Source organism: Podarcis cretensis (assembly GCF_951804945.1).
Source record: "Podarcis cretensis genome assembly, chromosome: 8".
Classification (NCBI taxonomy): domain Eukaryota; kingdom Metazoa; phylum Chordata; class Lepidosauria; order Squamata; family Lacertidae; genus Podarcis; species Podarcis cretensis.
This window is the reverse complement of record NC_137177.1, coordinates 77,077,318-77,099,415: the sequence shown is the minus strand read 5'-3', so window position 1 is coordinate 77,099,415 and position 22,098 is coordinate 77,077,318. Positions and strand designations below refer to the sequence as shown.

Here is a 22,098-nt window from a genome sequence, read left to right as displayed (position 1 = left end):
TCTTAACAACTCTCAGCACCTGAAACTGAGTCAGTGCCAGTCACATTTGTTGGCATCCATCTGTCTCTGGAGACCATGAAAGAGTTGTGTCTAGGGAGGCGGTGAAGTCAAACCATTGGAGAGTTACAGCGCCTGCTGTAGAGCCTAATACAGGATAGACCTTTTTTGTGTGTGTTGTTGTTGCAGATGGGGCAGATAAAGGTGTCCGGTTTTGCTGCTACAGGTGCACCATGGCGTTTCTTCTTTCTACCAGTTTGTGTAGACAATACTGATGGTCTAAGGGTCTGGCAGCTTTCTATGACCCCTCTTTATGCTGCTTGAAACACAAGGCAAGAGCTGAGTGAGATGTTATGGGAGGGCTAAGCTGTGGGCCACAAGACTTCCCCCCTTTTAAGACTCTTCACTCTTTAGGAAGCAGGCAGAGCCTGAAAGGGGCAGCACGATCCCTCCAAAGGGATAAAAGGCGTCCACCAAGTGCCAGACCTCTTTGGAGGAAGAGATCTCCTGGGTGCTCTCCAAGGTCCTGAAATCCAGCCCCACACAACTTTTTTGTCCTTTGTTTGTCCAAGAGTCGGCTGTACCCTGTGGGCTCCTGCTTGCAGTCAGGGCCGGACATCATGGCCATTTTACAAAATGGGTTGGGCTGAGGCTGTGCATGAGAAGCAGGTCTGGCCCAGGTGCTCCCAAATCTCACGTGTTGGAACTAGGAAACAAGTAGTCTGCATTAGAATAGAATATCAGTTTCTGGGAATCAAAAGTGGGCAGAGTTGCTGTCACTCTCATGCTCTCCTTGTGGTCTTCCACAAGGTATCTGAATGGCCACTGCAAGATCAGGATGCTGGACTAGATGGGCCCTTGGCCTGATCCTGAAGACAGTCTCTTCTTATGTTCGTATATGCCAAGATTGGCGCCTAAATAAACTTATATATAGTTGTGTGTTTGTGTATGCACACACAATAAGGGTGGGAACCCTCAGGACCACATGTTGCCCTCTAGGCTTCTCTCATCTGGCCCTCTGGACTCTACTCTGCACCCTCCTTGAGTATTTTTGCCTGGTTGGAAAATGTCCTTGAACTCTGGACATGCCTCTTGCTTGCCTGGGATGGAGGAGAGAAAGGAGTGTGTGAATGTGTTAAGAAACCAGCCTAGGCAAACATTATATCAAGTTTTTGACTCCCTTTTGCCTCTTGGCCCCACCCACCCCTGGCATGTGGCCCTCAGGCAGAACAAGGGTCCCCACCTTAATATATTCAGATGCAAACCCATGCAAAACCCTAGGAAGGAGAACAACAGCCTGCCTCCCTGGAGACAGGAGAAACCTCCCTTGCAAGAGGCTCTGTCGCCCTGGAGTGACGGCAGGGGGCCGCCTCTCTGAAGAAGCCAGCGAATCAGCTTGGTTCTCAGGGATCAGCTCTCTCTCAGGTGGCATGCTGAGACGTGGAAGAGGCAGCTTATTAATAGATGCCATGAGGCTGCTGCCTGTGAGTTTTCCATGGTTTATTTAAGAGGAGCTGATGGGGAATGTGCTTCTCTCAAAACAAGCTGGGGGGGGGGGAGGTGACGGATTGCAGCCTCAAGCTCTGGCAGCTAACTCTGGTTCCATTTCGCCTCCCTTGTTCCTGCTGGGAGAAGATTCCTTTGTTTTCCTCAGGCTTTCTGCCTTGAGATGGAATTCTTTCCCACATTGCCATGTGGCTGCCTATATGTCCATAGATTAGAATAATAGAGGGACCCCTGACAGTTGAGTTCAGTCACAAGCGACTCTGGGGTTTCAGCGCTCATCTCGCTTTACAGGCCGAGGGAGCCGGTGTTTGTCCGCTTCTGCAGACAGTTTTTCCGGGTCATGTGGCCAGCATGACTAAGCCGCTTCTGGCGAAGCCAGAGCAGCGCACGGAAATGCTGTTTACTGTCCCACTGGAGTGGTACCTATTTATCTACTTGCACTGTGTGCTTTTGAGCTGCTAGGTTGGCAGGCGCTGGGACCGAGCAATGCAGAAGAGCTGAAGGCTGCTTTTGAAGCATCCTGGTCTTCCATAACACCTCAGCAGTGCCACGGGCTGATAGCATCCATGCCATGCCACATTGAGGCAGTAATTGATGCAAAAGGGGCCCAAACCAAGCACTGAGTACATATGCATGTGTCAGAGCTGCCTCCAGGTCCCAGCTCACAGAGGACCAACGCTAGGCTGTAGTTATGTACAAAAGTCTTTATTGAGATTCAGTCTCCATTTTAAAGCCGCAACGTGCAGCTCTACGTCCCGACCTTAGACCGGCGAAGTCCTGTCTGAGTCTCCTCCCCCTCCACACCAGTTTAAGACTCTCGCTTTGCTCCACCTCTTCCTAAGTTCCTTTCTCCTCTGGGCCCTCCTGCCCGCTAGGGTCTCATCCTTCCTGGACTCCTCTGACGCTGACCCTGACGATTCTTGCCCCTCCTTCCGGCAGGCTTTAGGACCTGGTTCCCTAGCCGGGCTACCTTCTGTGCCGCTCGCCTGTATCTTTGAACTTGGCGCGCCGCGCCCAGCCTGCAACTTTCCTCTTAACCGTTAACTCGCTCTCCGATGGAGGCGTGGTCAACCCTGACTCATCTTCTCTCGCTGGTGGTGCATATGTGGGCTCTGACACCTGGGACTCCTCCCCCCCACTACGCTCTGGTGGGGAAGCTGGTCCTAATTTCCAACTGCTGCTCTGGGAGTCCCCGCTGGCCCCTTGCTTCTGGGGTGTCCCCCTTGGGTCGCCCCATGCCCTGCCCATCGGCGCCCCCTTCTGTGAATCTTCCGATTCGCTGGAGAGGCTCATGGAATCTATCGGGCTGCTGTCATATTCTCCTACGCTGCCCTCGGATTGCTCCCCCTCGCTTTCCATCTCCTCTCCTCCCTGCGCTCCCGCTGAGTCCCTGACAGCATGCTTCTACATCTCAGAGGTCCAGTACTGGTCTATTTGCAATCCTTGTTTTGCTGATTTCATTTAATATTCTAATTTTCTGAGATTGTTAATTTGGGGTTTTCATCAGCTGTACGCCATGATCATCACAATTATAACAAATAAAGGCTGGACATATCTCGCTTTGCATGTCATGAGTCTATCTCATATATTAGTTTTACCTTTTAAGTTGAATTACTGAAATAAATGAACTTTTCCACGATATTCTAATTTTCTGAGTTTTACCTGTATTTGCCCATTTATGAGCATGGAAAACAGTGGATCTAGCTGAAAGGCAGCGCATGGAGATCTGCAATGACTGTTGCAATGCATCCATATTTATATGATTATTGTGTAAGCTTAGAGATGACGAGGCTGTGACCATCCTGAAGGGACCCAGCACTTCTGAATTTGTCACTACTGCTTAGGATCTCCATTTTTCCACCAGATGTCATATCCTGCCCTTACATATTTATACACCCTGCAATGCAGTATTGTGGAACAGAGGCTTCAAATAGCAGGTCTGGGTGCTGCACCTCAATTTCCCCACCCCGTAGCAAACACTCTTCATTTTTCACATTCTTTGTTGTCTGTTTCTATTCTTTTCTGGTGTCTGCCTTATTGAATTTTCCTGTTTCATTCCCCCCCCCCCTTCTTCTGATCAGCTTGTACTTCAATGGCTTAGTGAGAATTCCCTACACACTCTCCAAAATGTCAAGGGAGATGATTTTCTTCTACGCGATTGCCAAGGCCTTCATTTGCATCCCCGAACACAGTCCGCAGACATGATCAAAGAGGAAGAGGGAAACTTTTGAAAAGGAGAAGGGAGGGTTGTGAGGGGCAGGATTAATCCTCTTTAACACAACAGATTCCCCGCCTCCACTCACTCAGTAACAGATGAAGACAACTTTAAAGCATAAGGAACAATGGAGGAAGAAAATGGGGGGAAGGACTTTGAGATTGACACTTTTCTCTGTGTCCGTTTCACACTCAAAAACCAGCAGCTAGGATCCATTCGCTTCCTTGCTTTCCTTTCTCTATTCACATCAAATCTTCCTGGGAGAGTCTAAAGTTGTTGCATAGATTGCATAGTGACTTATTGACCCACAGGAACAACAGGAACAGAAATCCTCCTGTTCCATCTGAAACAAAAGAGGCAGTGTGATTGACCTTTGAGGCAGACCTGATCTCCACTGTAGAGCACCTGCCTTGCTTGCAGAAGGACACAGGTTCGATTCCTGGCAGCATCTCTAGGTAGGAATGGGTACGTCCTCTGCCCAAAATTCCAGAAAGCTGCTGCCTGTCAGTGTAGACAATACTGAACCAGATCGACCAACGGTCTTGCTATGGCAGCTTTTGATGCTCCTGTTTCTTAAGGAAAGGGCTGTGGCTTAGTGGTTAGAGCATCTGCTTTGCATGCAGAAGATTCCAAGCACAGCCTCCAACATCTCCAGTTAGAGCATTAATGGAGTGAGAGAATGAGGGAGACTGAACTATGTTATTATTTAAAAAGGAGGATTCTCTAATAAACTATCAGGCTTTTTAAAAAAAAGAAAATAAAAGTCATATAGCACCTTGGAGAGCGGCTATGACTCAATAGACAAAACCTGGAACCAAAATCTTGCCTAGTACACATAAGGCAGCTTTGTGTGTTCATTCACCAGACAGGACACTTACACCTGGGGTCACAAATGTGGCATCTGCGGGCACAGTGGTAGCCTTGTGGTCGTCCCCTGGTGCCCACAAAGCATCTGTGTGTCCTTGTCCCTCTCCCCCTAGCCCTTGGTTGGGGGAGGTGGTGAAGGTGATTAACCTTTTCTCCCTTGCAAAGCACATAGAGCTGAAAGAGGAAGTTGGAAAATGACACTCTTTCCCACTTCCTCTTTCACCTCTGTGATTTTCAAGGCTCAAGTTAATTCTACTGAATCTGACTCCTAGCCAGGTCCCCTTGAAGTGTGCATGCACACACTTTTTCTCCGTAGCAGGACAGAGGTGACCAAAGCCAGGGGCACCCATACAACTCACTAAAAAATCCAATGTACCAATGGGACTAAAAAGATTGGCACACCATGGCATAAAGGCTTGGATAAAAGAATCAGACAGATTTATGGAGGGTAATTTCCAGAAGAGCAGGTGTGTGAGTTAGCCTGTTGCAGCAAAAACAGGCATCCTAAAAGACTAACAAATTTATTGTGGCATCAGTTAATGTGTCAGTGTTGAAGGTGCCCCAAGACTCTTGGTTGTTTACAGAGGATATTTCTGTTTGCTATGGGAGCTCAGTGGAACTTCCATGACCAGAGGCAGTTTATCTGCTGGGAAAACCCACTTCCCTGCTTGTAGGCTTCCCAGAGGCATCAGATTGGTCACTGCTGGAAATTGGATGCTGGGTTAGATGCTGGGTTTTGGGGGGGGGTGTTTTTGTTTTTTTGCTGTAAGCCCACAGAGCTCCACTTACATTCATAGATTTCCTACACGAGTGCCCCGTTGGAATAATATTTCATTCTCTGAATATTTCATTCTCTTGCCTTTTTGTTAATTTAATGTCCAAGAGCCAGTGTGGTGTAGTGGTTAAGAGCGGTAGTCTCGTAATCTGGGGAACCGGGTTCGCGTCTCCGCTCCTCCACATGCAGCTGCTGGGTGACCCTGGGACAGTCACACTTCTCTGAAGTCTCAGCCCCACTCACCTCACAGAGTGTTTGTTGTGGGGGAGGAAGGGAAAGGAGAATGTTAGCCGCTCTGAGACTCCTTAAAGGGAGTGAAAGGCGGGATATCAAATCCAAACTCTTCTTCTTCTTCTTCAAGCTCGCTTGCATCAATTTTTTGAGGCCAGCACAAAAGCAAAAATAAAGGAAGGCACATCAGCTGTCCAATATAAATCAAGAAAAGCAGAGGATTAAACCAGAATTGTCCATAAACTGAAACCTTCCAAAGACCTTAGTAAATAGAAGTCTGGTGCCCACTTTGATATCATTTCAGCACCAAAGGAAGACCCTTTTATTGTCCCCAGGCCTTTTGAAAAAACCTTTTAATTTAATTTCTTCTGGTTTTGTGCTTTTAAAACTCCTTGCTCTTGTTTATCGTTTTATGATTTTTATGTTTGATGGCAGTATGTTCGGCTTCTGTTGTGAACCACGGCCTGAGAGCCAAATATGTGAGATAAAATGAAAATTTAATCAGTCAGGAGCACACCCATGAGAAGCAAAAGCTAGAGTCCAAGGATACCTTCCAGCCAGGCAAAAACACTCCAGAAGGGTATGACTAGAGCAGATGGGTATGGTTGGGGAGAGGAGGGCATGGCCAAACAGACAGATCTGGAGAGCTGCACTCAGCCTTTGGGCTTGAGATTCCCTATACATGGTGTAAGGATTATAACTGCAGTGGTACCTCGGGTTAATAACTTAATATGTTCTGGAAGTCTGTTCTTAACTGAAACTGTTCTTAACCTGAGGTACCAATTTAGCTAATGGGGCCTCCTGCTGCCGCCACATGATTTCTGTTCTCATCCTGAAGCAAAGTTCTTAACCCAAGGTACTATTTCTGGGTTAGCGGAGTCTCTAACCTGAAGCGTCTATAATCTGAGGTACCACTGTACTAGATATGCAAACTGCTTTAAACGCTTGGGAGATGTTATATAAAGGCTGTTTTAGTATTTTATTCATTAAAGGCAGCTAAACTTCCCTTACCAAGAAATCTAGGCTTGTTCCTTAGCCCCCTTGCTCCTTAGCCTCTTCTCCTGGAGATATACCACAAGGCAACAGAGGTTTTGGACCAGAGTTTTATTTATCCTAGATGGGACACCTTCCCAGGTCAGCGAGCCCCATCTGCCCCTCACTACAGCACATGCCGAAGCCGCCTTCTTGACCGTTGGACCCACTATTGGTCTTGTCTGTTCAATCCGCCAGAGCCAGTCTTCGCATGCAAGGGAAGTCGCTAACTCCCTGAGGGTTTGAGACCTGCCAGCTACCTACTCATAGTAAAGGTAAAGATAAAGGGACCCCTGACCATTAGGCCCAGTTGTAGACGACTCTGGGGTTGCGGCGCTCATCTCGCTTTATTGGCCGAGGGAGCCGGCGTACAGCTTCCAGGTCATGTGGCCAGCATGACTAAGCTGCTTCTGGCAAACCAGAGCAGCGCACGGAAACACCGTTTACCTTCCCGCCGGAGTGGTACCTATTTATCTACTTACACTTTGATGTGCTTTCAAACTGCTAGGTTGGCAGGAGCAGGGACCGAGCAACGGGAGCTCACCCCATCGCAGGGATTCGAACCACCGACCTTCTGATCGGCAAGTCCTTGGCTCTGTGGTTTAGCCCACAGCGCCACCCGCGTCCCATACCCTACTCATAGTAGATGTGTTTAAATCAGAATTTAAGTTAATCATGTCCACTGATTTCAGTGGGTCTGCTCTGAGTAGAGAGAACATTATTGACAATCCAAAGTCTACCTCCACATCAACACACAGTATCCCTCTGAATAACGAGTTGCTGTTGCACCCAGGTTCAGGTTTTGAGCTTCCCAGAGGCATCAGATTGGCCACTGTGGGAACAGGTTGCTGTACTAGATGGGCCACTGGCCTAATCCAGCTGCCAAACTCTTCTTACGTTATTTTTGCAAAGAGTTTTGGGGTTGTTGTTTTTTAAGCAGCTTGTTTTGTTGCTGTTTCGTTATAGATTTTATCTGGTGATCCCTTCTTTGTAAAAAAACAAAACCCTTTCTTTTTGCAGCTTTCCATTTTGTATTATTTCTTATTTGAAATGCACTCAGCACCTTCAGGGAGCATCTGCATGGCAAATTGAGCTATGCACGCTAGTAAATAAATCAACAGACCTAAATGATATTCCCTTTGACTGGCTCCTCTGCATTCCATCAAGAAAGCAGCAAGACCCAGACTTAGCATGGATAGGACCAGAGCAACACCCTTTCCCTTTCCCTTTCCCTTTGCTTTGTTTTTAAAATGCTCTATTTTTCGCTGGAGGGCGAGATACTTTGGGAGGACAGCCACAGGAAGTTATCTGTTATATTGATTTCTTTTTTTAAAAAAAATAAAAATAAAAAGTTTGCCTGGGGCCCATCTGCCATTCCCCAGTGCAAGGAAAGCAGCACGTGACAAATTTAAAAATAAAACTCCGACTGGAAACAATAATATCCCAGAGGCTCTAAAGCATATTCTGCATTATTTATTTATTTATTTATTTATTTCGCATGGGGAGAGAAACAGCTCGTAGGTGTGTGCTTGTGGAAAGGGGGGGAAAGGGTGGCGAATAATTTCGCTGCTCTAAAAATAATCTCGGCCTGCTCGCTTTGCGGCATCCAATCAGGGAGGAAAAAAGGGGGGGAAGGTGGATGTTGGTCTCTAGATATCAAACCTAACTGAGTCTCTCTCCCTCTCTCTCTCTCTCCCTCCTGCCTCCTTTGGCACCTCATTAGAAAATTGTTACAGAAGACGGGGAGACAAAGAGCTTATTTGCTAATGAACAAGTTGTAGACACCTTAATTATTGATGTGAGCTTGGTGGTGGCAGAGTGTGAAAGAACAAGATGGTTTCCTACTAATACAGCCCAGGCCTGAGTCTCAATAACACTGAATTTTTGGTTGCCCGCCGGCACAATGCATTTAATTCCATGCCTTCTGCTGCAGTACCGCCTCAAAAATGGCTTTAAAAGAGGATTAAACAAATTCATGGAGGGGGAGGCAGTGTGGCGTAGGGGTTAGATTGTTAGACTACAACCCGGCAGACCGGGGTTTGAATCCCCCAATCTGCCATGAAGCTCACTGGGTGTGACTTTGGGCCAGTCGCTTTCTCTCAGCCTGGCCCACCTCACAGGGTTGTTGTGGAGGATTAAATGAGGAGTGGGAGAAACCGTGTCCACCACCTTTGAGCTCTTTGGGGGGGGGGAAAGGTGGGATAGAAATAAACAAACAAACAGTGCTATCGTTGACTACTAGCCACGATGCCCACATTCTGCTTCCACTGCCAGAGGTGTTGTGCCTCAGAATACCAGTTGCTGGGAAATCAGAAATGGGGAGAGTGTTGTTAATTCAAATTCTGCTTGCAGGCTTTACATCACGGGCACCTAGTTGGTCACTGTGAAAACAGGTTACTAGGCAAGAGGACTTTTCTTAGCTACATCACCCATTAAGGTTCTAAGAGAAGACAGGCAGGACCGGAATGCAACAAATAAATAAAAACTGAGGGTAGCACAGTATAAATCAAGAATGATCAGCTTCTGTATTCTCTAGGACCAACCTCTTCCACAGCCTCAGTCAGCTGAGCAGGAGACTCTTGATCTCAAGGTTGTGAGTTCGAGATCCACGTTGGGCAAAAAGATTCCTGCATTGCAGGGGGCTGGACTAGGTGACCCTTGTGGTCCCTTACAGCTCTACAATTCTATGGTTCTCTATACACTGGCCCACAGCCAGAATGGTCCAGAAATTAGGAGTGATAACTCTCCATGATAAAAAGCATCGGAAGATCCTGCTTGTGAGCTTCGCATTGGGGCATTTGGTTGGCCATGATGAGAAGGGGATGCTGGGCTGGACCAGGTGGGACGTTAGTCTGATACAGCAGCCAGACTCTTCTTAGGTTCTTAAAGGTAAAGGTACCCCTGACCATTAGGCCCAGTCGTAGACGGCTCTGGGGTTGCACGCTCATCTGGCTCTACAGGCCGAGGGAGCCGGCATTTGTCCGCAGACAGCTTCCAGGTCATCTGGCCAGAATGACTAAGTTGCTTCTGGTGAACCAGAGCAGTGCGTGGAAACGCCATTTACCTTCCCGCCAGAGTGGTACCTATTTATCTACTTGCATTTTGTCGTGCTTTTGAACTGCTAGGTGGGCAGGAGCAGGGACCGAGCAACAGGAGCTCATCCCGTCGTGGGGATTCGAACCGCTGACCTTCTGATCGGTGAGCCCTAGGCTCAGTGGACCACAGCGCCACCCGCGTCCCTTTCTTCGGTTCTTAGCTAGTCATAAATTCAGCCACTACCCCCCAGCAAAAGAAAAAAAGGGAGGGGGACAGATAAGGGTGCTACTTATTTACAGTCTTCTGGGCTGCTCCTCAGCCCTCCATCCCTTGGCTGCTCATCCCTGACTTGTGACTTTTCTTTCTTGTTAAGGGTGCCAGGAATTATAGTTCTGCGAAAGGTCTCCTAACCACTCTCGATACTGTTTACAAACCGCTAGAGTGGTATAAGAGTGCTTTAAATGTGTGTTGTGCGGATATGACCTTACTTAACTTTTAGAGGAAAAGCCACAACTCAGCGGTAGAGCAGCTGCTCTGCATGCAGAAGGCCCTAGGCTCAATCCCCAGCATCTTCAAGAGGGGCTGGGAATATCCCCTATATGAAACTTTGGAGAGCTCCTGTCAACTGTACATGCTATGACATTCAGATACTATATTTCTTCTGCTCATCTCAAGAACTTCTTGTGGGCATAGGGCTGAGGACAAACACGTATTCATAAACATAAACGGACATTATAACTCAATAACACATTATTCCCTCTGCCATTTTATTGTCACTACAACCCTGCAAGGAAGCTGAGAGGGAGCGAGTGACCTGTGATCAGTAGTCTACCCCTCACTGAGCTGCAATTCCCAACATCCTTCACAAGCTACACTCCCCAAGATTATCTCAAAGGGGTTTTTTTTGGGGGGGGCCTTTAAGTTTGTGGTGTGTGTGCAATGAACCCTTTGCAGCAGGGGTTGCGTTCCGCTGGGAAATTCTGCACAATGCAACGTGGGATGTCGCTGTGTGTGTCTTCCAGTATTCCCTGCGATCCTTCACTAACCCAATAAAGAGTTTTGGAACGCAATTGTGATTTGCAATCAGCTGTCTCCTCTTCGGGCACCCCTGTGTGCACTTTTCACACACAAGCTGTGCTCAATGGAAAGTGCATCAGTTGCTATGTGCTATTCTGCCTCCCTCTTCCCTCCCCTCCTGCCTTTCAATCAAAGCAAACCCCACAGTGGTCTTGCAAGGGCATGCAAAATGGATGGAGACATTGGAATTTCTTGTTGATAGTGCCCCTTCCGCTCCATTCCAGACAGTGTGCAAATGGGAGGAAATATTGCATTATTACTACTACTACTACTACTGTATTATTATTATTATTATTATTATTATTATTATTATTATTATTATTAACTTGACCTGCTAGAATGCAACACAACACAACTGAAATGTGAGGTTATTGAAATGAAATGTGCATTGCTCTGAAAATGCAGAGATTTGCTCAAAGATATAATAGAGCCAAAGGTCTAGAAGGGGCATTTTTCATCTTCTAGGTAGAGTGGGATGTGAGCACTTTTGTTGTGGTTTCTCCCACAACCATTCTGGAACACGGAAAGTCAGTTGACTCCAAGTCAGACCGTTAGTCCATCTAGCTCAGAACTGTCTGCACTTGGCAGTGGCTCTCCCACTAAGTCCTGCTCACAGTAAACCCGTTGAAAATAGCAAGGACCTCATTTAGTCATGCCTTTTGATTTCAATGGGTCTACCCCAGGTAGATCTACAACTGTAATATCACAATCCTATATCCCTTTGAACTCAAGTGGGACTTATGAGTAAGAACAAAGTGGTTTTAATGTGTTATAAGGAAGAAAAAAAACCTGCTCCCTTTCCCTTATGGGGTATTCCGGAGCCCTTAAATGGGTTCCTTATCGGTAGGAGAAAACAGAGGCCAACCAGAGTATATTGAGAAGCAAAGTGGATAGTAAGCCTGATCTTTATTAAAGGAAACAAACAGTTGCAACAGGGTCCCCACTCACCACATGCAGAAGGGAGGAAAACCCTGAACAATGGTGGCAAGCCCTTATGTAGATTTTTGAAATTGCCCACCCTGTAGCCCAGGACCACCCCCCTAAAACATCATACATACATCACAGAAGGAGGGGGTGTACACCAGAAATCCTGTCTGCCAGGATACCTGATAATGGTCACTGATTGCATTACATGGGCACCCTGGCCATTCTTTTGTGATGCTAATGCTTTAATTCCTGAATCCAGGTCACAGGCTCACCCTATTCACACACAAATATGCTCTTAAGACAGGATTTGCAAGCAAAAAGGCAATGGGAAGGCTTTCCCCATTTGACTCCCTTACTGCAGAGGAATATTTGAGGTCATTGGGAGAGTCAAAATGGCTACAGGAGTGCTCTCCCATACTATCACATGGCTCATATATTTCGGTATGTGTGCATTTATGAATATTTATTCTATATTTGATACCTTTAAATTCTTATAACACATGCAAAGCCCCAAGCTTGGATTCCCAAATTCTCAGAAGCTCAGTTCCTTGGTTCTCCAGTTGGGGGGCAGCACTCACAGTGGGTTGTCTGCGATTAAAATCCTACTCAGAGTAGACCCATAGAAACTAATGGTCCTAAATTAGGCCATGCCCATCAGTGTCTCTCTTTCCCCCCCGTTTTCCATGTTTTTATTGGCTATATAAAGATTGCAATTTCTTTGTAATTGTAAGAATAATAATCATACACCCGCTTCCTTCCCTCACTGTTGGTACAGAAAGAGTATAGATGGCTACATGCCATTAACTTCAATGTGTCTACTCTGAGCAGGACTAAAATCACTTTAATGTAAGGAGGGGGTGGGGCAGGGTGAATGCCTCTTTTTAAAGCAACAACAACCCTGCAGAGCCTGCTGGGTCAGGCTGGCGGTCCTTCTAGTCCAGCATCCTGTTCTCACAGTGGCCACCCATATTATGCCTGTGGGGAACCAGCAACTGGGACCTGAGCACGAGAGCACCCTCCCTTCTTGCAGCTTCCGGCAATTGGTATTCAGAAGCTTGACTGCCTCCAGCTGTGGGGCAGAGCTCAGCCTCTGCAGCTATCAGCCATCAATAACCTCACCCCCCCCCCCCCACATAGCTGTCAACCTTCCCCTTTTTTGCAGGAAATTCCCTTATGTGAGTGTCTGGAGGCGGTTGGAGAATGGATGGCGGCTAACAGATTGAGGTTGAATCCTGACAAGACAGAAGTACTGTTTTTTGGGGACAGGGGGCGGGCGGGTGTGGGGGACTCCCTGATCCTGAATGGGGTAACTGTGCCCCTGAAGGACCAGGTGTGCAGCCTGGGAGTCATTTTGGACTCGCAGCTGTCCATGGAGGCGCAGGTTAATTCTGTGTCCAGGCAGCTGTCTACCAGCTCCACCTGGTACGCAGGCTGAGACTCTACCTGTCCACGGACTGCAGTGGCGTAGCGTGGGTTGTCAGCACCCGGGGCAAGGCAAGTAATTTGCACCCCCTAACCCTGGATTTGCGCCCCCTAACCCTAACCCCCAGATGTTGCGCCCGGTGCAGCCGGCACCCCCTACACCCCCCACGCTACGCCACTGGCAGACTGTCTTGCCAGAGTGGTGCATGCTCTAGTTATCTCCCGCTTGGATTACTGCAATACGCTCTACGTGGGGCTACCTTTGAAGGTGACTTGGAAACTGCAATTAATCCAGAATGCGGCAGCTAGACTGGTGACTGGGAGTGGCCGCCGGGACCACATAACACCGGTCCTGAGAGATCTGCATTGGCTCCCAGTACGTTTCCGAGCACAATTCAAAGTGTTGGTGCTGACATTTAAAGCCCTAAACGGTCGTGGTCCTGTATACCTGAAGGATCATCTCCACCCCCATCGTTCAGCCCGGACACTGAGATCCAGCGCCGAGGGCCTTCTGGCGGTTCCCTCATTGTGAGAAGCCAAGTTACAGGGAACCAGACAGAGGGCCTTCTCAGTAGTGGTGCCCGCCCTTCAGATGTGAAGGAAATAAGCAGCTATCTTCTCTTTAAAAGACATCTGAAGGAAGCCCTGTTTAGGGAAGTTTTTAAGATTTAATGCTGTATTGTTTTTAACACTTGATTGGAAGCCGCCTGGAGTTGTTGTTGTTGTTGTTGTTATTATTATTATTATTATTATTATTATTATTATTATTATTATTATATTCCAGCACCGTTTCCCACTGCTTCCCGCTGCTATGACGAATTGTTAGATATCCCGTAGACTGTCCCCGGGACAGGTGAGGCTGCTGATCCCTTATTTTCCAGGCTGCTGATCCCTCATTTTCAAATCTGAAATTTGACAGCTATGACCCCCCATGAATTCTCTTCTAAAGTTATTGGTTCAGGTGGCCAATGGCCATCACTGCCTCCTGCTGCAGACAGTTCCGCAGTTCAGCTCCACGCTTTTCACCTGCGCCTGAGATCGCCCAGCAAAATGATTCCTCCAGTCATAGAAATGTAGAGCTGGAAGGGAGCTCTACGTTGGGCTCAAAGATTGCTGCATTGCAGGGGGTTGGAATGGATGACCCACAGGACCCTTTCCAACGCTACAACCCCACGATTCTATTCTCCTCCTCCAGCGTGTGTGCGTGTGAAATCACGGTTTCTCCTACCATTCTGCCTTTCCTCCCCCCTCCACCACTCCGCCCGATGGTATCTCCTCCCCCTCCGCGTCACCACCCTCCTTTCCCCTCCCAGTTGGTTCCTTCCCCCGCTCCGTCGCCTGGCAACCGGTGCGGGAGGGAGCGGCGAAAGGGAGCGGAGCGGGCCGCCATCTTAGTTCGCAAGCCAGCGGAGCCAGCGCCGGGTTGAGGAGGAGGAGGAGGAGGAAGAGAAGACGCGGCGGCCGGGCTGGGCTGAGAGGAACGGCTGACTCTCCTCCCTTCCCTTTTATTTTCCGCCCCCGGACACCCCCTCACCCTTTTTATTTATTACTACCGTGGCTATTCTTTATTAATGTGTCGTTATTAGTATCGCTAATACCCGCCCCCCGTTTCCTTTAGCCCTTTTTTTTGCCCTCCCCCTCAACGGGGGGTCGGTCGGGGGGCGCCGGGGAGGAGAAGGAGGAGGAGGAGGCGAGGCGGAGAAGCGCCTTCCCGGCCTAGCAGAGATGCTGCCCTCCCGGCTGGCGCCCGCCTGCCTCCTCCTGGCTGCGCTGCTCTGCGGACGGGTCCGCGCTGCCCGAGGTGAGCCAGGAGGCGGAGGGGAGGGTGGGGGAGGAAAACAGCAATTAATATTGTGTGTGTGTGTGTGTGATGAATTTTTTAAAAAATAGGTTGGGGTGTCCAGGTCTCTAGCCACCCCACCCCACCCCGTTAGTGCCATAGGAGGATAACGCCTTAGCGTTGCACTTAACTGATAGCACCTTAGGCACGGTGCTGCACTTGCCTTGCCAAGGAGACCTTCGTAACAGTGCTTGCGTTTTCCCTTTTTATTGTTTACTGCAGAAATGTCTATCCGTATGCATATGTAGATAGACGCGTATGTGTGTTTGGGCGCGCGTTTTCTGTATACGGATAGATACAGGTATGCGTGCTTTTATGCACGCATGTATATGTGCATATAAAGATTTGCGTTGCCCTAATATAGATAGCAGTGACGTTGCAATAATGATGATGATGAATAATGTAGCATTGGTATGGAAAGGATCAATAAGGACGACGAAGGTGATGCTGCTGCTTCGTTTGTTGTGCCCGCGCTGCGATTGCATTGCTCTTTAGAACCTACTGTGGGTCACTTACCGCGCTGTGCAATATCGTGATTTGCTGGCTTGTTTGTTTTATTGGTGGTGGTGGTTTATTCATGTGTTGTGTTTTGCTGTATTTGCGTTAGGAGAACCGCCTTGAAACACTACTGGGCCCCTTTTTTTGCACATGCAGTATTGTAATTATTTGTTAGCCTCATTCTGTATTCCTAATGGGAAGATGTCTGTTTAACTGTGTTGGGATGCTTATTGCAGCACACAATATGATAACAGCGGGTGGCATTTCACATTAGTCTGACTTGGAGTAGACCTGTTGAAGTTAGTGAACATGGGCAATTTAGGTTCATTAATTTCAGTGGGTCTCCTATGAGTGTACCCTGTGTGAATATCACCCAGTGTTCTTATTTATTAGATCTTGCTGCATTTTTAAAGGATCCTTTTCTGTAAAGTGCAGTTGTCTGACAGTGCATAGTATAAATATTGCATGATTTGATAATGTTATATATCTTTATTATTGCAGTATGCTTTCATAGGTGTGTATGCGTTTAAGATGGATATTCATCCTAAGCCCCATGGAAGTCAGTGCAATGTACTTCTGAGTGGATATATATATAGGATTAGGTGTGTAATATATAATATCTGATGTAATACTGTATGTATAAATACAATGGTTGCGTGTGCGTATGTATGTATGTATGTATATGTATGAATGTACACGTTAATATTGCAGCCATTAATATAAGGATATTTTAGTATTGCTTTGTTTAGTAGTGATATAGACACTGTTGCATATTCATACTTTTATATGTAATCTTCCACAGCCGTTTAATAATAGAAATATATTAATAAAATGAATAATTTATAAAGTATATATGTAAAGTAGTTAGGTTCCACTCTTCAGCCAGAAAACTATTAATACCTAATAGAGTATAGTGCTTAATATTGCATTGTTTGATAATGCAATATTTTATCCTTGTACTTATATTGTCCATTATAATACAGTGCATCATTAATAGTCCCTTTTTAACAAGGATATTATAACATTTCATTATTTAATAAATGATGTAACCCTACTGCACTACATCCCTCCTTATATTAAGAATATAGCATTGTTGTTTCATAATACACCCAATACTCCCTTTTCTATACATGCACTCACTTTCTTGTATTTTTTTTTTGGGGGGGCGGGTTTGATTCCCTTTCCACTTCATCCCATGTTCCCCACCTCATAGCAATACCTCCTCCCATCTAAGTAGAATACCTCCCCTCTTTTTAACATAGTACTTATGTAGGAAACACCAACATGCCATTAGCAGTAAATCCAAATGCAGGTATTTCTCCACTTGTCCATTTCACTCCCTTAAGCACACATAGATAAACAAACTTCATAAACCCACAAATACCTTTTTCATACAGACACTTGCCTGTTTCTTTTACTCTTCCCCTTTCTAAAGCACTCTCCCAGACCCCCAAACCAGCACCTTCCTACGGACAGGATACTTACCTTATACTGCCCACCCCACTTCAGGGACACCTCTAAGTATGGCTTGGCAAACATGCATTTGTCAGCCTGTCTTTTTGAAGCTGTTTCCTGTAGCTTTCCTCTTAGGGGGCCTGTACTTCCTACATCTCTGCCCCCCCCCAATGTTTGCCTTCCCACTGTGCTTATTAATTATTAGTATTCTGTCCACCACCCCACGCTCTTACATCCAAATGTACTTTCTGGACCACCATTGGCCTTTCCACATTCTGTATAAAAGCTATTCTCTGCCTCCTCTGTTCCTCCCTCTCCCCTGGTTTTAAACCATCTCAGAAAGGCACATGTGTTTGAAGGACCCAGTCTCCGGACCCTGCCAAAGGAATTGTTTCCCTCCATATATCTGACTTTGGAGGTGTGGAGTCCTTCATGCAAGGGCATCTTTTGATAAGAGGTGGGGGGCTTAGGAAGATCGCTCCTCCTACCTTTTCACTCTTTTAAGAGGATACATCTTTCTAGTGTGTGGGGGCACTATTTCCCCCCTCAGGAAAGGGGATGATGGATAGCCTTCCTCACTCTGTAGTTTTACAATTTAATCGCCTGTGCCCATGAATCTATCTCTGAGGTTAAGTCCATCTATCACTCTTTTCTCCAGTGATGCCTCTTTTATACCACCCTATGCCGTCCCGTCCCCCCCCCCCCGCATTCCTGCATGTTGAGCTCCTTTCCCCTATAGGGATTTAACAAGGCTTAATCATGTTCCCAAATCATATGCTCTGTGTATCTGGATCAGAGTGCAAATGGGGAAGGAAACAGCAGTGTCCTTGATGGTGATGGGCTTCTTATAGCTTATGTATGGGTTCTAGAAGGTGACAGAAAGGTGCCCCCTATATATGCTGGCCTACAGGGTCTCAGAGAATGTTCACACCGTGCCTGCAGTGCCCCCCCCTCTTGCTTTGTTTTGCTTTGGTATAATCCCCTCCCTCCTTTTTCCGGCAGTGAGGAAAAAATTCCATAGGGCAACCTGATCATGTTGGAGATGGAAAGAAAACCTGCTTACTCCCCAGATAGAGAGACTGCCAGTGTTTTTATCTGGCAAGCGATTCTGGCTGTCCAGGCTGTGTCCTCCGCTGCCCACTTTGGCTCATAATCTGGGTTAGCAGGGAGGAATGGAATGTGGGGGGTATAATGGCACTGCTTGTGAGTGGGGGGAGGGAGTCCGCAGCAGCTCTCTGCGGGCACACACTTTCTTTGTTTTTGTCATGCAAATCATTTCTCTCACACTCCGCAAATTATTTCCCAACTAGACTTCTGTTTGTCCCTTTGATGATAAGAGACAGCGTTGTTGCTTGTGGCAAGGCAAGGTTAAACTGGACCAATCTGATGAGATTAACAATGGTGTAAATACTGTCTGTCTCTAGGCTTGCAAAAGCTCTTTCTCTGTTGAGAGTATGATTCCCTCCCCACCCCTTTCCAAGCAGCGATGGTATTTTAGATGGTGGAATTGGTTTTTTGATCGTCAGCTGTGAATAGATGCAGAGAATTGGACACCTTACTGAATCTCTGGGAACCTTAAACCGCTGCAGTTTCATTGAGAGTGCTTTATGTCATTTAAAGCAAACACAATCCCTTCTCACACCTTTCTAGCTGTTTAACCTTTTGCAGCTCTTGTGTTATCGCTGGGCCTTGAGCTGGGAAGTAAGGACGCATTGCAGATTGCGTTTCTGGGATTGCAAATGTTTCTTTCCCTAAATGTGGAGCCGGAACTCCCCCCAATCATATTGTGAGATGGCTTAATTGCTGTTTAAAATGTGTGCCATTTAAAATGTTTTTATAGACATGCATTTCACTAAGTCCTACTCAGAGTAGACCCATTGAATTTTAACTTAGTCATGTCTAAATTTCAATGGGTCTACGCAGAGTAGGACTAACATGGGACACAACCCATTTGACTTCAAACTGATTTATTTTTAAGATGGTACAGGTGATGTTGGGGTATTATGCTGATAAAAACTGAACCTTTCAATCATCTGTGGAAATGTTTAGTTTTCATCCCAATGGATTCACAACTGTGCTTGTCAGTTAAATTTCATTCACTGTAGCTATTTCCAGAGGGTTGGTGTGTTGCAACGTAAGAACAACACAGTAAAGTCTTCTGACATCTTGAAGACATAACATGTTTATTACCATGCATGTTTTCTATTGGATCAGTGGACTCCAGTCCACAAAAGTTTATGTCACAATAAACATGTTGGTCTTTATGGTGCTTCCTGTTCTTCATATTGTAAGAACATAGGAAGCTGACTAATACTGAACAAGACCACTGGTCCATCTAGCTCAGTATCCTCTATTCCAGGCTTCCTGAAACTCGGCCCTCCAGATGTTTTTTGAGACTACAATTCCCATCATCCCTGACCACTGATCCTTTTAGCTAGGGATCATGGGAATTGTAGGCCAAAAACATCTGGAGGGCCAGGTTTGAGGAAGCCTGCTCTATTCTGACTGGCAGCAGCTTTTCACAGTTTCAGACAAGGGCACATTTCCAGCCCCCCCCCGAAGTTGTTGCAGATTGAACCTGATACATTCTGCATGCAGAGATATTGCTGCACTACTGAATTATGCCTCCTTCCTTAAAAAGCAAGATTTCAGTCCCCATATTTTTGAATTAAAGGGCTTATTTTAAATAGGAACCCAAGAAGCTGCCTAATACTGAGTCAGCTCATCGTCCTTCTAGCGCAGTATTGTCTACTCTGCACTGACTGGCAGCAGCTCTCTCCAGTGTTTTTTGGACAAGGGGAGTTTCCCGGTCCTGTCTGTAGATGCCATTGAGGAGCGAACCTGGGACAGATGAGAAATGACCTTAGGTTGAGCATCTTATGCCAGAAGGACACACTCTAATAATGTGATATGCACATGATCATGATCACTCATACTGTGTTAATTTGGAATAACATGGACAAGTAAACAGCCACTGGAAATCACCAACAATTTCCTACTGATAACTAGGTGGGAAAGCTTTAGTAAGGGAGTGGGGAAGTTTAGTACTGCCCCATTGCATATTGATTTATGCCATGGGTTGCCAACACAGCGCTCATGGGTGCATAATTGCCCAGAAAGGCCTTCCTTGGCACCCATGGGCTCCTGTCCTCTCATACCTCCCCTCTCTGAAATTAAACTTGAAAGAAGCGTTCCATAGTAGCCAGTGGAAAACTGTATCAAGCCTATTTTTTGGGCTAGTAAGGGTTTATTGTGGACTAGTAAACTTCTTGGATTTATTTGCAACTCTGGGACAACTGCTGTCCCCTTGGTATATTCTTAAAACAATTTTACAGATCAGTTCTATGCAAGTTTTCACTCCTAGCAATATGCTTAGACAAATATGTAGAGATGAATGTCCTGTGATTTGCTATTAGTGTTGTATTCTGTATAGGAGAGTTGATTGAGATGAACAGTGTGTCACAAATGACTAGCAATAGGTATATGTGGGCAACTGTGCTAGGATTGTGTGCTCTTTTTGTCTGCCTTATTGCTCATCTGTAGATAATGTACCTTGAAGCTACATTGTCCTATATCTGGCTTTTTCTTGCTTGTTTGGTTCAAATTTCCAAAAATGTGATTTGGGAGTTATTTTGCTGTTAAAATGTTAATGTTTCTTTTCCTATGGCTGATTTTATGTATACTTGAAATAGAGCACAGTTGCTGAGTTTTTATAGCCTGACTTTAAATGTGGCCAGATGGCAGTTGCCTTTCTCAATTGGCTGTGCTATTTATTGCGAACCTGGAAGTGATGGAAGCGCTATTGCTGCAAAAGCTGCAAGGATTTTCTTTGGTGACAGTCTCTGGTTTCCCATTTAGCATAGTGTGGTTTATCACTGTTTTCATATGGCTGCCATCATCTGGAAAGGCTCTAATATTTCAGAAGGATATTTTGGAAGGGCTGTAGCTCAGTGGTAGAGCAGAAGATCCCACAGTCAATCCTTGGCATCTCCCAGGTTGCGCAGGGAGAGCCACTGCCTGTCAGTGTAGGCAATACTGAGCCAGATGGACCAAGGCTGTGACTCGGTAGAAGGCAGCTACCTATGCTTTTCCTAGATGTCTGGTTTTGGAGGTTTACTTGGCTTATTTAAAGCCAAACAGATTAATTCATATTCTTGTATGAACGCAGGCCTTTGTTTCTATGGTCAGAGGCAATGATGCTTCTGAATACCAGTTTCTGGAAACAAGAGGGCTCCTGCGTTCAGGTCCTGCTTGCGGGTTTCCAAGAGGGCATCTTACTGGCCTCTGTAAGAACAGGCTGATGAACTAGATGGGCCCTTGGCCTAATCCGGCAGTGGTATCCACATATATTTATAGCTATGTCCAGGATGCTATGGAGAGCTGGAGGCGTGAAAATGTGTGTGTTGCTTTTCAATCCTAGTAACTAACTTACACAGAACTAGCAAAGAGCTCATGGTTTCCAATCCAACAAGGAGGGTTTTTTATAGTACTTTTCTTTTTTCTTTTTAATATAATCCTTCACCAACTTGGTGCCCTCCAGATGTTTTAGACTACCAACCAGAGGCTGATGAATTGTCGCCCAAAATATCTGGAGAGACCAAGTTGGAGGAGGGCTGTACATCTACCTGAGAGCTTCCATTTTCAGAATCAGTAACACTTTCCCCTGTCTGTTGCATTGTTGAAGAATGTTGTGAAGCTGCTGGATCTAAATTACTGGCAGGGCCCTTCGTGCTTTTAAAATGGACAATGCTTCTCACTGTTAGCTGCTTTGTGGTGATGAAAGCAGCTCTACTCAGGTTTGCTTCTTTTTGTTTCTGCTCTTTCAGTCCTCCATTTGTTAGCACAGCATGAATACGGTAGGAGAATGCTTTTGTTTGGCCTGGGAAACTTCTTTCAAACTGCACGTTAAAGGGGACAATCTGGAGGGATATATATGCACAGAAATCTGTCCCCATGAGACATACAATAAAGCCAAAGCTACCTTTTGCATAGCCCAATGCAAAAATATATTTTTCAACTCACTTGTGTCATATGGGGGTAGGAAACATGAAGGAGACAACACTCCTCAAGCAATCACTGCTTGGTTGCCTGGCAGGGACTCTTTATTTGCTATGGGTGACTAAGCGAACAGGTCTTGGATTATTTCCATGGCTGTGTAATGAGCTTCAATTGAATACCTTTGCATTAAATGATTTTTGTCTTTCAGCTATAGACATTGCA

The 22,098-nt window shown here is 46.2% G+C and overlaps 2 protein-coding genes across 4 annotated transcripts in view; both read left to right on the top strand.

Moving 5' to 3' along the window:
- The window catches only part of LOC307222181 (uncharacterized protein), a 214,140-nt gene that overhangs the window by 84,052 nt on the left and 107,990 nt on the right, over positions 1-22,098 (top strand). The window lies entirely within an intron of this gene.
- Positions 14,460-22,098, top strand: part of CLSTN1 (calsyntenin 1) — a 60,465-nt gene continuing 52,826 nt past the window's right edge. For 2 of the 3 annotated variants that reach the window (XM_079986860.1, XM_079986858.1), the window contains exon 1: positions 14,460-14,886. In XM_079986860.1, coding sequence (XP_079842986.1) covers positions 14,811-14,886 — 76 coding nt within the window. In that variant the 5' untranslated portion in view covers positions 14,460-14,810. The remainder of the gene's footprint in view (positions 14,887-22,098) is intronic. The other variant, XM_079986859.1, reaches the window with a different exon arrangement.